The 14,256-nt window shown below is 34.6% G+C and overlaps 1 protein-coding gene and 1 pseudogene across 3 annotated transcripts in view; both read left to right on the top strand.

The window, feature by feature from the left end:
- The window catches only part of EXOC2 (exocyst complex component 2), a 210,204-nt gene that overhangs the window by 35,392 nt on the left and 160,556 nt on the right, over window positions 1-14,256 (top strand). For all 3 annotated transcript variants that reach the window (XM_011383239.2, XM_023524910.1, XM_011383240.2), the window contains exons 2-3: window positions 4,541-4,701; window positions 9,080-9,256. In XM_011383239.2, the coding sequence (XP_011381541.1) occupies window positions 4,584-4,701; window positions 9,080-9,256 (295 nt within the window). In that variant the 5' untranslated portion in view covers window positions 4,541-4,583. The remainder of the gene's footprint in view (window positions 1-4,540; window positions 4,702-9,079; window positions 9,257-14,256) is intronic.
- LOC111732961 lies at window positions 4,293-4,407 on the top strand (annotated as a pseudogene).

The following is a 14,256-nucleotide window of genomic DNA, read 5'->3' as shown; positions in this document are numbered from 1 at the left end:
TTTGTTTTTTTCTTTCTGTTACCTGCTATGTTAGTTTGCTAGGGGTGCCATGACAAAGCCCAATAGACTAGTGGCTGAAACAACAGAAATTTATTTACCCATGATTCTGGAGGCTGAAAGTCTGAGACCAAGGTGTCGGCAGGGTTTTCTCTGAGGCTTTTTCTTCTGAGGCTTTTCCCTGGCTTGTAGATGGGTGTTTCTCCCTGTGTCCTCATATAGTCTTCCTTCTATGTGTGTCTGTGTCCTAATTTCCTCTTAAAAGGACACCAGTCATATTAGATTACATCCTATCTATATGACCTCATTTTACCTTAATCACCTCTTTAAAGGCCTGATCTCTAAATACTTCCACATTCTGAGCTACTGGGGAGTTAGGACTACAACATGATTTTTTGGGGGAGGAGAGGGGGTGTGGATGGGACACAATTCAGCCTGTACATCTGTCTTATCTCTGTTTTCTTTAGATCTTTTTGTTTACCTGACCTCATGTATTTTCCTTGAGCGTCTTTGGCTGTCCTTGTATATTTTAGAGAGAAGCTGTGAACAGCTGATTGGTTTAGTTTGGTTTAGGCAGAGTCTGTAAGTGGCTTTTCTGTCAGGCAATAGTATCCTTTTTTGGGAGGACTCTTATGTGTCAGGATCTTTGGTTCTTTTTTTTCCTAGTGCTCTTCTATTTCTCTAGAGAATAATATTCTAGTTAGCAGGACAGGGTGGGTTTGGGATGGGGGTAGCTTACACACCTTGCTGACAGCAGTATAAGAGCAGGGTCAGGAAGAGGCCTAAGGAGCTCCACAGTTTGCTATGCAGGTTGACACTTAATCACCCCTATTTTACCTGGTGTTCTAGAGTACTGGACCTCTTCTTTTTGGTTTCTTCAGAGACTAAACTAATTTCCTGCCTGACTGCAAGATGAGGGCAGAGGCCCTCACTATCTTCTCATTATCTGCAGATACAGCTAACTAACAAGTTCTTTCTGTTTTGCTCTAAACTTCACCTTCATCTTCTGGGACATCTGGAGCCTTGAGCACTTGAATTCTTTAGGGAATTATTAATGAAGTTTTATTAGTTTTTGGTTGCCTACTATATGCTAGATACTGTGCTTTGCAAGAATTATCTCACGTGATCTTAATTGTAACTTTCTGAAAGGTTTTACTAGCTCCTTTTCACACATACGAAATAAGAGGTTTGGAATGGAAATAGTAAATTGGAGCACCAGGACTTGAACAGAGATGTATTTGACTTCAGAAACTGGACTTTTACTAACTCTGCTATACTCAGAACAGTTAGCAAATTCACATTTCTGTCTGTATGTCTGCATTATAGGTTTTGTAAAAATGTCAGTATATTGATTTGAACACATTAAAAAAGACTTACTATTCTTGGAGGGGGAAAAATGGCGTAGATGATAGAGTCTCTGTTCATCCCTCTGGCAACCAAATCAAAGTTGTGACAGAAACAAGGAGCAAACAGCAAGGAAAATTGTCTGGGAGCTAGATGAACAATCCACACAACTAGGGAGAAATCTAAGAAATTACCCTGCAACGGCAGAAGATAGGACTGGGCGAAGAGGCAGGGCTGCCTGGTCTCAAGCAGCTGAATGAGACCGAGTCTGTGGCCGTTGCAGATGCCTCTTAAAGGGGCTACGTCTACAAGCGGACTTCCGCAGTGCTGGATCTGCTTGCTCTGAGCACCAGTTTTGATTTGGCTGTGCAGGGACTTACAGGGTGGCACTGAGTTGTTGGAGTGAGGGCCTTGGTGAGGTTCTCTCCCCAGCAGAAGTGCCGGCCGTATCCATTGTCCCTCTGTTGAGCCCTAGTCCCTCCCAGTGCACAGACACAGCGCCCCCCCACAGCTGAGATTCTATCAAACTGGACAACAGAGGTTGCTTCACCCAGAGGATTCCATGAAACTCCGTCTCCTCCAACTTGGGGCCCCACCCAAGCCACATCCAGGTATACCCTCAGCGAGTCAGGTGCTGCTTGCTGAGCAGCGCCAAGACTCACACTGGAAGCAGCTGGCCTTAGTTTCTGGCATGGCCTCTTGAGGCAACTATAAGCACAGCATCTGTGGATTGCTTGCTAAATCTTAAGAGGTGGCCCCAGAGGGGCACAGGCTTGGGCTAAACTTGACCTGCAACTGAACCCCTCTTAGGACTGTGCCACTGGACACCTACTACACAAAGCCATACTAATAAGACCGGGAGACTTAGAAGCTTTGCTTAGTACATAGAAACAGACACAGAAAGGTAGCCAAAATGGGAAGACAGAGAAGCAGAAACCATATGAAGGAACAGAACAGAGATCCAGATATAATGGAGTCAAATAATCTAACAGATGCAGAGTTCAAAACACTGGTTATAAAGATGCTCAATGAACTTATGGGAAATGTAGATGAATTCAGTGAGAACTTCAACAAAGAGATAAAAAACATAAAAATGGAAATAGGAAATTATAAAAGGGAACCAGTCAGAAATGAAGAACACATTATCTAAGATGAGAAGTATATTAAATGGAATAAACAAAGTGAATAAAGAAGATCAAATGACCTATCTAGAGGATGGGAAAGCCAAGGACACTAAATCAGAATGGCAAGAAAAGAAGCCAAAATTAAAATAATAATCTAAGGAGCCTATGGGACACTATTAAAAGTAAAAATATTTATGTCATCGGGGTGCTTGATGGAAAATAAGATGTTGAAGAGCTATTTGAAGAAATAATGATGGAAAACTTTCCTAACCTGGTGAAGGAAATAGACATAAAACCCCAGGAAGCTCAGAGAGTCCCAAAAGCCAGGAACCCAAAGAGGCCCACACCAAGACACATCATAATTGAAATTCCAAAGGTTAAATACAAAGAATCTTAAAAGCAGTAAGAGAAAAGCATAGTTACCCACAAGGAGCACCCATCAGACTGGCAGTTGATTTCTCAGAGGAAACTATTCATGGCAGAAGGGCTTGGCACACAATATTCGATGTCATAAAAACCCAGCATCTACAACCAAGGATACTTTATTCTAAATGATAGCAAAGCTACAACCAAGATTACTCTATCCAGCAAAGCTATCATTTAGAGTTGAAAGACAGATAAAGAGCTTCCCAGACAAAAATAAGCTAAAGGAATTTATTATCACCAAGCCAGTATTACAGGAAATGTTAGAGGGACTGCTTTAAGTAGAAAAAACCGTGTCAAAAACAGGAATAAAGAATGGTAACAACTACATTCCCATCAACAAGTACCTCAAATGGAAAAGAAAGAAATGCTCCAACCAAAAAATAGAGTGACTGAATGGATGAGAAAACAAGATCCCTATGTACGCTGCCTACAAGAGACTCACTTCAGATTAAAAGATACACACAGACTGAAAGGAAGGGGATGGAAAAAGATATTGCCGTGGTGGTCCTAGAGGGTAATGTGTTGAATGAAATGGGTTGGATAAAGACAAATATCGCATTATTTCACGTATATTTAGAATGTAAAGAACAAAATCAACAACAACAAAGAAACAGAAATAAACTCATAGATACAGAGAATATTGTAAGGGATACTAGATGGGAGGGAGGTTGGGGGATGGGAAGAGGGCAAAAGGATTGAGAGGTGTTGGTGGATGATTGCAGAGTAGACATGGGGATATAGAGTATAGCGTGGGAAAGATGGTTAATAATGTTGGAATGAATATCGTAGGGAGGCGGGGTGCTAGATTTGGTGGGGTGAGTGCTTTGCGAGTTGTGTGGATCTCTCATCAATATGCTGTACAGCTGAGGGTAGTGTGTTATATAGCAACAATAATTGAAAAAAACTCATTGAATTGTACAGTGTAAATGCAGGCAGCTAGCTGTATTTATATTTCAATAAAGACAGAAAAACAAAAAAGATTATTCTAAATATAATACAAAAATAAAGTGAAATTCATTACACCTATGGGAATATAGATATAATTTAATTTTTATGAATACAATTAACCTTCCATAAACAATTTTGGGAGTAGAACAGATTCCAGCTTATATTTGGGATTCAGCAGGCGTAGGCATGGAGATAAATGGTGATATTAGGTTCTGTATGTCATGATATTGAAAGTTCCTAGAACCAAGGGTTTAGTTTTGTTATTTTTCTGATATTTCCTTTCCAGTACTATCTAGAGTGTAGTAAACTTAATGTTCAGTAGATTTTGGCAGACAGGCTAAATGACAGCTAAAAAAATTTAGGACTGGACATGGTTCCATAGTGTAGCCGTTAACACGTCTGCTTTACACACAGAAGGTCCTGGGTTTGCGTCCCAGTGGACCACAGTCCATGGTCTACGGCCATGCCCCCCTGAACAAGCCTGATGTCTGACTCAGAAGCTAAGCAGGGTCAGCCCTGGTTAGTACTTGGATAGGAGACCACCTAGGAAGACCAGGTGCTGTAGGCATATATTAAAAAAAAATTAGAACTATATGTTTAAGAATACTTTATATGTTTTGGTACTGACTGTCTAGCATTCTTATATTTTTAGTCACTGCTTAACTCAGCACTAATCCTTTTTTTCCTTTCTCTTTTAACAGATTATTTCTGTAACTGGATCTCTAATTTGCCCAACAAAGAACAATGTCTCGTTCACGACAACCCCCTCTTGTGACAGGCATCTCTCCAAATGAAGGAATACCATGGACCAAGGTCACAATTAGAGGAGAAAACCTGGGAACTGGCCCAACTGACCTCATAGGTAAGGGCAAGGACTATGCTATTTATCCATGGTAAATGCATTTTTATGTTGGTCAATCGAGGCAGGATATATTATTTTGAAATAATGAAGGTGATAGAAAAACATTATTGTGGTCTGTACAGAATGATCTGAACAAAAATGAAATAAATTTGGTTTTCTGACTTTTCTGTTAAAAATCATTATTTTATCAAATCTTTTTTTATATTGTTTTTCACTAAGTTCTCCAGAAAGTTTCTCACATCTGAGATTTGCTATCCTTTCCCGAGCTTTGATCTCTCCTATTAAATTGCCAAAACAGCCTCTACAAGTTATTTTTGCTCTCTTTAGTTTTTACTCCATTATACAACTATCTGTATTCTTTCTCAAGTGCTCTGTGAATTATGCCACTTCTGTTTCTTATTGCTCTTCAAATTAAATGTAAACTCTACCTCCTGGTGATGTCAGTACCACTTTGCTCTTTCTCTCACTGCACCTAAAAAGAGACTCTCTCCCAGTTGTGTAGCCTCACTATGACCTGCAGATCTCATTTCCTTTTTGCTGCCGTGTGAATGCGCCATCATGGTTGAGAGCACTGGCATTGATATGAAATACAAATAGTCTCTGTCTGCCATAAACAGCCAAAAAAATCTATTCAAATTCATTCTCACCCATGCTAATCTATCTTTTTATTTAGGTTCCCCTAATATTCAGAGCAAACTAAATTTTAGTTTTCTGGACCAGTTTATGTTTTTTAATTTTTTTAAGCTCAAGGACATGAATGATAGAATACTGTGCATCCAGTTGACACTGCATAAATATTTTTAGGTCTTGGTTTGCATACTGTTAAGCACTGATGTTTGTCAGTGGTTCTGACTCCTGGCTTGTCTTACTCTCTTCTAGAACCTAAAAAAAAAATGATCTGGTCCACCAAGTTTCACTCTCTAAAGATGGACTCTAATTATTTTATTATTATTATTTTTAATACAAATGAGTGTCAGATACAGCCAGGGAATAGAGCAAATTATAAATATAATCATATAGTCAGTTAAGATTATTTTCCTGTGAACTCTGTGTGAGGGTATTTAGACATATTAAGAATGAAGAAGGGAGAGACTCTAGTGAATATATATTCTGATTTTGCATATACATTTATCTGGATTCAGACATTCTCTTGACTCATTTCTTAATTTATAAGGGACCTTTTGTTAAATACTGGAGATTTTAAGTTGAAACTTGTTTTTCTTACGTTATAGCTGCTGATTGACACATTTTGGCCATACAGAAAACCCTTTGAAAAGAGAAAGTGAATTGAAACTCTGAGTTTTGCATTTTCCAGCTAATTCTTTTTGCTAGTATTATTTAAATTGTCTCCTTTATGTTGTTTTCTCTAGCTATAGTTTTTTATTCTTTAGTAAATAAAACTTAGTTATTCTTAATGAAGATAGTTTTATCTAATGCTATTTCTTAGTTCTTGATATTGCTCATTTCCAGAATTTTCTTTATCCAAAGTGGAAAAAATCCCTGGAATGTATGGAAATTGACTGTACAGTTGGAGGTTATGTCTCACATTTTAACTGGCAGTCATTGTGAGCTCCTAAACATGACAGTTACTAGTCATAAATTTGAATCTTGCTTTAGCTTCAGGCAATGCTATTCTTATTTGACTAAATGTATATTACTTTTGTAAACCTTGCTAATTCATCTTTAAACCGGCCTATGTATTTCCAAGAAATTTTTTTAAAAAAGCAAATTTCACTTATTAAAAATAATTTAAGTGTTTTTAACTCAATTTAACTCAGATGATATCAATACTAGCCAAGTATAACACTACAAAAAAACTTTATTTGGAATTCTACAAGTGACTTAAAAAAAGATGCTATATTGCATAAAGCAGATTTCTTAGCTTTCAGCAACTTAGCAAAAATGTGCTTAAGAAATTAAGAAATAGGTTTTATGATTTTAATTTTCATGACATTTAAAATGATCTTTTTGAATCTCTTTAAAATTATATGGTGATTATTCTTTTTTTAGTTAAAATGAAGAATAGATGTTAAATCAGAGGAACATTGATAGCAGCTGTCACTAGATGAATAAACTATTGTTCTGGGTAGTTTTTTCCCCAACTTGTACCATTATGGATATCATTCTTGTTTGCTCACCTGAACATGTTTTTAAGACTTCATGTCTCTGTATCTGATATTTTTTCCTATTCCTCAGATTTAATCATAAGATAGTTCCCTAGTTTACATTAAACCTTGAAATTCGCTGTTGAGTTTTTCTCTTTTCTGAAGTGAGTTAACCTTTAAAACCACAAGAATCTTTTTGCTACTCTAAAATTTAAAAATATTAAGTTATATAGTAACCTGGAGTGATGTCAAAATATTTACCACCTATAACTGAGAAGTTTATAAATTAAAACATTTCATGTCGGAAACCAGCCGACCAAGTCAAACCAGGTCCCTGAATGGGGGAGCGGGGACTGAGAAAAAAGAGAAGACAGACAGGGTGCAGGAGGGAGAACAGATCTCACAACTGTCTCTCCGAGTTTATTTCTTATGCTCCTTTTTATACATAATCTGTATCCCAAGATAACATAATTAAAGTAACATCTTGAAGATCAAGGTACAATGGACACTCCCTTCGACACTCCCTTCGACACTCCCTGTTTCTATTCTTAATCTTCTTCTTCCTGGAATTCCTCAGAACCAGCCTTTTCCCTTTTTTATGCAAGCAGGCCTCCCGAGATAATCCATGCACTCTTTTGAATTTTGGGAGCTTTAGCTCCCTACAATTTCACATTCATTTAAAAAATACACAGATTGATTTACGTATACATAAAAATTATTTGAGCCATTATGTCTTGAAGTGTTTCACAGTGCTTATCTTGGAAATGTAGAGGAGTTTCAGAGATCCTTTCAGTCTCTTAAATTGTTTAAATTTTTCATAACAAAAATTGATGTTTTTTTGATGGAAATCAAACACATTCCCATTTTGAAAAAAATAATTTTGAATTATGAATGCATTTAAAAATGTGTAAATGTCATTACGCATTTTAAAAAAAGAGGAAGCTTAGTTCTAAAGGAACCTTCAAGTCCTTTATTAGAAATACAAAGTTTCATATATGAATAAATAATAGATATTTTAGAGAAATCCCTAAAATTTATCATTTTAATAAATATGTCTTAAAAATGTAGTTGTTTTTATTCCTTTATAGTTAATATAAGATTCTTACTAAATAGTGCTTTAAGTTGTAACAAAAGATGACTTGAATTCCTCCCTACATTTTTTCAACCAAATTTGGTGTTAGTTGAGGTGTTCCTGAAAAAAAAAATCACAATTACCAAACTTGACTGCCGAGCAGTATAAAAAATTATATAATGTGAAAGGAAAGTTTGAAGTGTCTCAGTCTTTGCCACATATATTTTGGTTTATTTTCTCCATAAATATTTATTATGTTGATCTCTGTTTTGTGGAAATGGAAAACAGAAAGGAAGTAAGAGAATAGGTTAGCTGACAATATGTTCACATGGTTGTATTTTGGTGTTCTGCCTGGGGTCACATTTTCATCATTACAGTCTTTTAATGCTTCCCTGTTTGGTTACTGCCTAAATTGTAGATTAATGCTACAGTGAACATAGGGGTACATTTACATGGAATTGGGACCTGAAATGCCAGGCATAAGCTGACCTTTTGGGAGTGTCGGTTTATTGTCAGAGCATCATTAGGAAACACCAAGGCACCATGAACTGTCATTTTGGAATGATAAACATATAAAAAGTGAAATAGTAAACTAGTAATACCCCAAAACATTTACTGGATTTCCCATACTTCAGGCTATCCTTAAAATATTTTAGTTCATTCTGTTATACCATATATAGTTGAACAGTAGTAAAAGTACATGCAGATTATTTTCAGGAAGATAGATAAATATGTTTTTAGGGAATGACATATACATTTATTTACACTTTAGAATTTTATACCAATAACTTAGACTTCTAAAAATGGCAATAATTTCTCTTCTAACATCCACGAAAGCAATTTAAGATTCTCATAATCTAACAAATCTGCATTGCCTCCACATAATTATTATGCTCATTATTATCTAATTCCATGTACGTTTGAAGAAACTAAAATGTAATCTAAAAGAACTCTTAAATAGTAGAGAAAAACAGATTAGACAAAAATCAAGAGACAGTAGTATATTTATAAATAATATTGGGTATATTCAATAATAGAAATCACTTGAACAGGAAATATTATTTCTAGATTTATTTTTCAGTTCTTGAAAAGGATCTGGTAATAGTAGGAAGAGAAAGAAGAATCTTTTTCTCATGTAATAGAGATGAATAACTCATCATTATTCGTTTGAACTTTGTTATATGCATGCTTTTCTTTTCAGGTTTAACAATTTGTGGACATAATTGCCTTCTGACAGCAGAATGGATGTCTGCAAGTAAAATAGTATGTCGAGTGGGACAAGCCAAAAATGACAAAGGAGACATAATTGTCACAACCAAATCAGGTGGCAAAGGAACCTCAACAGTCTCTTTCAAGCTACTCAAACCTGAAAAAATAGGTATCACCTCTTATGATGCTATTCTGAAAAAAATAAAAATGGGTTTTGACTTTTAAAATTTAAAACTGGTAAATTAGTGTAAAATTTACCTATTATTATATATCATTAACTTAGATTCAGTTTATGTTTATTTTGACAGGAATGGGATATTGGTTAAAATGTGCATTATTTTTGAAAAGTCAGTTTGCTGAGCTAACAGTAAAACCTAAGGGTGATGATCCTGACAGAACTATCATTCTAAATTCTTCGTAAAATCTGTTCATTTAACATTTTGATATGACAATTTTACTTCCTTGCTCTTAAATACATTTCTTCTTGAATTGCATTTTTTTCTATTACATGGTTAAGATTTGAGGTCAAATATCTTCCTGATTTGGCCAAAGTAGCAATGTTATCTAAATAATATTCTTTTTTCTTTCATTTTCTTTATTGTTTCAGTTCTGGAGAAAATGTTGCCTGGCCTTTAGCCCTTCAAACTAGAAATAACCCTTCTTCTTTGTACCCCATAACACTTCATATGTGACTTTTTATGCACTTAACACCTGCTTCCTCATATTGCTGTAGTTAAGAACTTGCTTTGAGGAGCCAGACTCTGAATATTAACCCATTTCCAGTTTAGAAAAAAATTGCAGCTTGCTGCCAGCATTAATTTAATTTTACATAAATGTGCTCTTTGAAACTGAAGCAAATCTGAATGGTCTTCACTGTGAAAATAAAATATAAAAACTGTTCTTGGAGTTATTTCTAAACAGAACTTGTCTTTAATCCTAATGTAACAGAAATGTATACATAAATTGGATTCATCAAATGAATCTTTGGCTAACAACTATTCTAGAACAATGTTAACATCACCATAGGAATGCTGCGTTTTTTAGGATTTGACATTTTCAGTGATGGAGAATTACTATATTTTGTAAATGGAAATAACACTACTAAAAACAGAAAGCTATAAATAGAACAATGTCATTTGTTTCCAAAGACTATCGATATACTAGAGTGATGTGAAAATAATAAAAGCGAGATATTTCATGGCAAACTTTGAGAGTAAGGTTAGGACTGTAATCCGTTGAGTTATCTCAGGGTTAAAGCTGCAGCCCTTAGGGCCGCTGGTGAGTTTTCTTTGGGCAATTGGGAGGCAAAATCTGAACTGTGGAACTTATACCTAGTTTCTTTGTGGATGGATGTGGAATGATAGTATTGCCTACTTCATAGGATTAAATAAGTTAGAACATACATACATGTAATGTGCTTAGCATAGCCCCTTACATAAAATAAGTGCTCAATAGATTACTTTTTATTTTTTAACTTTCTTTTTTAAAAATTAAATTTATTGGGGTGTCACCAGTTAATAACATATTGAGTTTCAAGTAGACAATTCTGTAATACATCATCTATATATTGCATAGTGTGCTCACCACCCAATGTCTAGTTTCCTCTGTCTCCATATATTTGACCCCCTTTACTCTCTTCAAACTCCCCCTATATGTCTTCCCTTCAGGTAACCATGTCGTTGTCTATGTCTATGAGTTTTTTTGTTGTTGTTGCTTTCTGTTTTATATCCCACATATGAGTATAATCATATGGTTATTGTCTTTTTCCATCTGACAAGATTACTCTCAAGATCTATTCATGTTGAAACAAATAGCAATATTTCGTCATTTTTTTATGGCTGAATAGTATTATATATTTGTACCACCTCTTATTTATCTAGTCATTCATTGAAAGACACTTAGGTTGTTTCCATGTCTTGGCTGTTGAGATTAATGCTGCAATGGACATATGGGTACATATATCTTTATGTAATAAGTGTTTTCCAATTTGAAGGTACTCAGAGGCATTACTGGGTCATATGATAATTATTCTTAATTTTTTGAGGAACCTCTATACTCTTTTCCATAGTGGCTATTCCAGTTTACATTTTCACCAGCAATTTACCAGGGTTCCCTTTATCCACATCCTCTCCATCATTTGATATTTCTTCTCTTATTAATAATAGTCATTTTAACAGTGTGAAGTGGTATCTTATGGTGGTTTTGATTTGCATTTCCCTTATAGCTAGTGATGTTGAGCATCTTTTTGTATGTCTGTTTGCCATTTATATATTTCCTTGGGAAAAATGGGTGCCCATTTTTTAAATTCAGTTGTTTGTTTTTGTTGTTGTTGAGTTATGTAAGTTCTTCACATATTTTGGATATTAGCCCCTTATTGGAGGTATTGTTTCTAAATATCTTCTCTCATTCTCTTGGTTGCTTCTTGTTTTGTTAATGGCTTCCATACTATTTTGTTTACTGTAGCTTTGTAGCATAATTTGAAGTTAGGGAGTGTGATACCTCCAGCTTTGTTCTTTTTCTCAGGATTGCTATTGGCTATTCGGGGTCTTTTGTGATTCTATACAAATTTGAGGATTTTTTTGTTCTATATTTTTGAAAAACACCATTGGAATTTTATGGGGATTGCATTAAATCTCTTTATTGCTTTGAGTAATATGATGATTCTTCCAATTAATACGCAATATCTTTTCATTTCAGGTAGCTTTCGGTAGATAGGTCCTTCACATTTTTTGTTAAGTTTATTCCTAGGTATTTTATTCTTTTTGTTGCAGTTGCAAAAGGAATTATTTTTTAATTTCTTTCTCTGAAATTTCACTTTTAATATATAGGAATGTGGTAGATTTTTGTACATTGATTTTGTATTCAGCAACTTTACTGTATTTATTGTTTCTAATATTTTTTTTTGTGGAATCATTAGCGTTTTCTTTATAAAGAATTTTGTCATGTGCAAAAAGTGACAGTTTGACTTCTTCATTCCCAATTTGGATGCCTTTTATTTTTTTCTCTTACTTAATTGCTCTGGCCAGGATTTCCAGTATTATGTTAAATTTAATAGTGGTCAGAGTGAGCATCCTTGTCATGTTCCTAATTTTAGAGGAAAAGCTTTTAATTTTTCACCATTGAGTATTACATTAGCAGAGGGTTTGTCGTATATGGTCTTTATTATGTTGAGATACTTTCTTCTGCACTCATTTTATTGAGCGTTTTATTAATCATAAATGGACATTGTATCTTTTTAATGTATTGTTTTATACGATTTGCTAGCATTTTGTTTAGGATTTTTGCATCTATATAAATCAGAAATATTGGCCCACAGTTTTCTTTTTTTGTGTTTTTCTTGTCAGGTTTTGGTATCGGTAATTTTGGTGTCATAAAATGAGTTAGGAAGTATTGCCTCTTTCTCAGATTTTGAAGGTTTGAGAAGGACAGGCATTTAATCTTTGAATGTTTGATAGAACTCATTAGTGAAGTCATCTGGTCCTGGACTTTTACTTTTGGGGAGGTTTTTGATGACTGTTTTGATTTCCTTACTGTTGATCGTTCTATTTATATTTTCCAGTTCTTCATGATTCAGTCTAGGAGGGTTATATATTTTTATGAACTTATCCATTTTGTTTAGGTTATCAAATTTGGTGGCAGATTGCCTTTCATATTATTCTTGTATAGTCCTTTATATTTCTGGAGTAACTGTTGTAGCCTATCTTTCATTTCTGATTTTGTTTGAGTCTTTTTTTTCCTTAATGAGTCTAGCTAGAGTTTCATCAATTTTATTAACCTTTTGGAAGAACCAGCTTTCTGTTGCATTAAATGTTCTATTGTCTTTGCGCTATTTCATTTAATTCTGCTCTAATTTTTATTATTTTCTTCTTTCTACTCACTTTGGGCTTTGTTTTTTCTTCTTTTTCTAGTTCTTTAAGGTGAAATGTTAGGTTGTTTGAGATTTTTCTCATTTTTAGAGGTAGGCCATAATGCTCTAAACTTCCTTCCTATTATTGTTTTTGCTGTATGTCTAAAATTTTGATATGTAGTATTGTCATTCTCGTTTGTCTCTTTGTATCTTTTTATCTCTTCTTTGACCCAGTCATTATTTAATAGCATGTTCTTTAATCTCCACATGTATGTGGTTTTTCTTGCTTTTTTTTTTTTCTTCAGTTGATTTCCAAGTTAAAAGAGTTGTGGTTGGAGAATACGCTTGGTATGATTTCAGTCTTCTTAACTTTATTGAGCCTAGTTTTGTGCTCCTAAAGAGGGTCTATCTTTGAGAATGTTCCATGTGCACTAGAGAAGAATGTATAATCTGATGTTTTGGAATGAAGGGCTCTGTAAATGTTGATTATGTCCAAATGGTCTAAGGATGTTACCTCCTTATTGATTTTTGTTTAGATGAGTTATCCATTTCTGACAGTGGGGTATTTAGATTCCTTACTATGACTATGTTTTCATCAATTTTTTCCCTTTGGTTCTGTTAGTAGATGCTTTATATATTTTGGTGCTTCCAGTTTGGGTGCATATATATTGATGTGTTATATCTTCTTGATGGTTGTCCCCTTTATCATTAAAAAATGTCCGTCTTTGTCTCTTGTTACCTTTTTTAATTTTTTAAATCTGTTTTCTCTGATTAAGCTATACCCACTTTTCTCTGAATTCCATCTGCTTGGAGTACATTTTACACCCTTTCACTTACAACTTTTTTGTTTTTGCAGCTGAGATATGTCTCCTGAAGACAGCATAAATTTGGATTTCTTTTTTTTTTTTTTTTTTGCTCCATCTCACTACTCTATGCCTTTTAATTGGTGAGTTCATTCCATTTACATTTAGGGTAATTATTGGTATATGAGGATTTCCTATAGTCATTTTATCTTTTGTTTTCTAGTAGCTCTGTGTCTCCATTGTTTCTTTTCTCTTGTGTTTCTGTCTGTTATTTTACTCTGTTAGTATTCTATGATTTTCTCTTCTGTTTTCTCTTTTTTTGTGTAATGTGTCCCAGTTCTAGATTTCTATTTTCGTGGTTGCCATTAGGTTCATACAAAAGAAAGCTTCATATATACAATAGTCTTTTATCTTCTGCTTGCATTTTATCTCCATTCTCCTGTGCAAGTTCAATTCTTTTCCCCCTTCCTCTTTTATGTTTTTGTTGTGCCAGATTATCCCTCTTTATGCTTTGTGTTC

The sequence above is a fragment of the Pteropus vampyrus genome, unplaced genomic scaffold (genome assembly GCF_000151845.1).
Source record: "Pteropus vampyrus isolate Shadow unplaced genomic scaffold, Pvam_2.0 Scaffold509, whole genome shotgun sequence".
In the NCBI taxonomy this organism is placed as follows: Eukaryota; Metazoa; Chordata; class Mammalia; order Chiroptera; family Pteropodidae; genus Pteropus; species Pteropus vampyrus.
The sequence above is the reverse complement of the archived record's forward strand: the minus strand, read 5'-3'. Positions and strand labels throughout refer to the sequence as shown.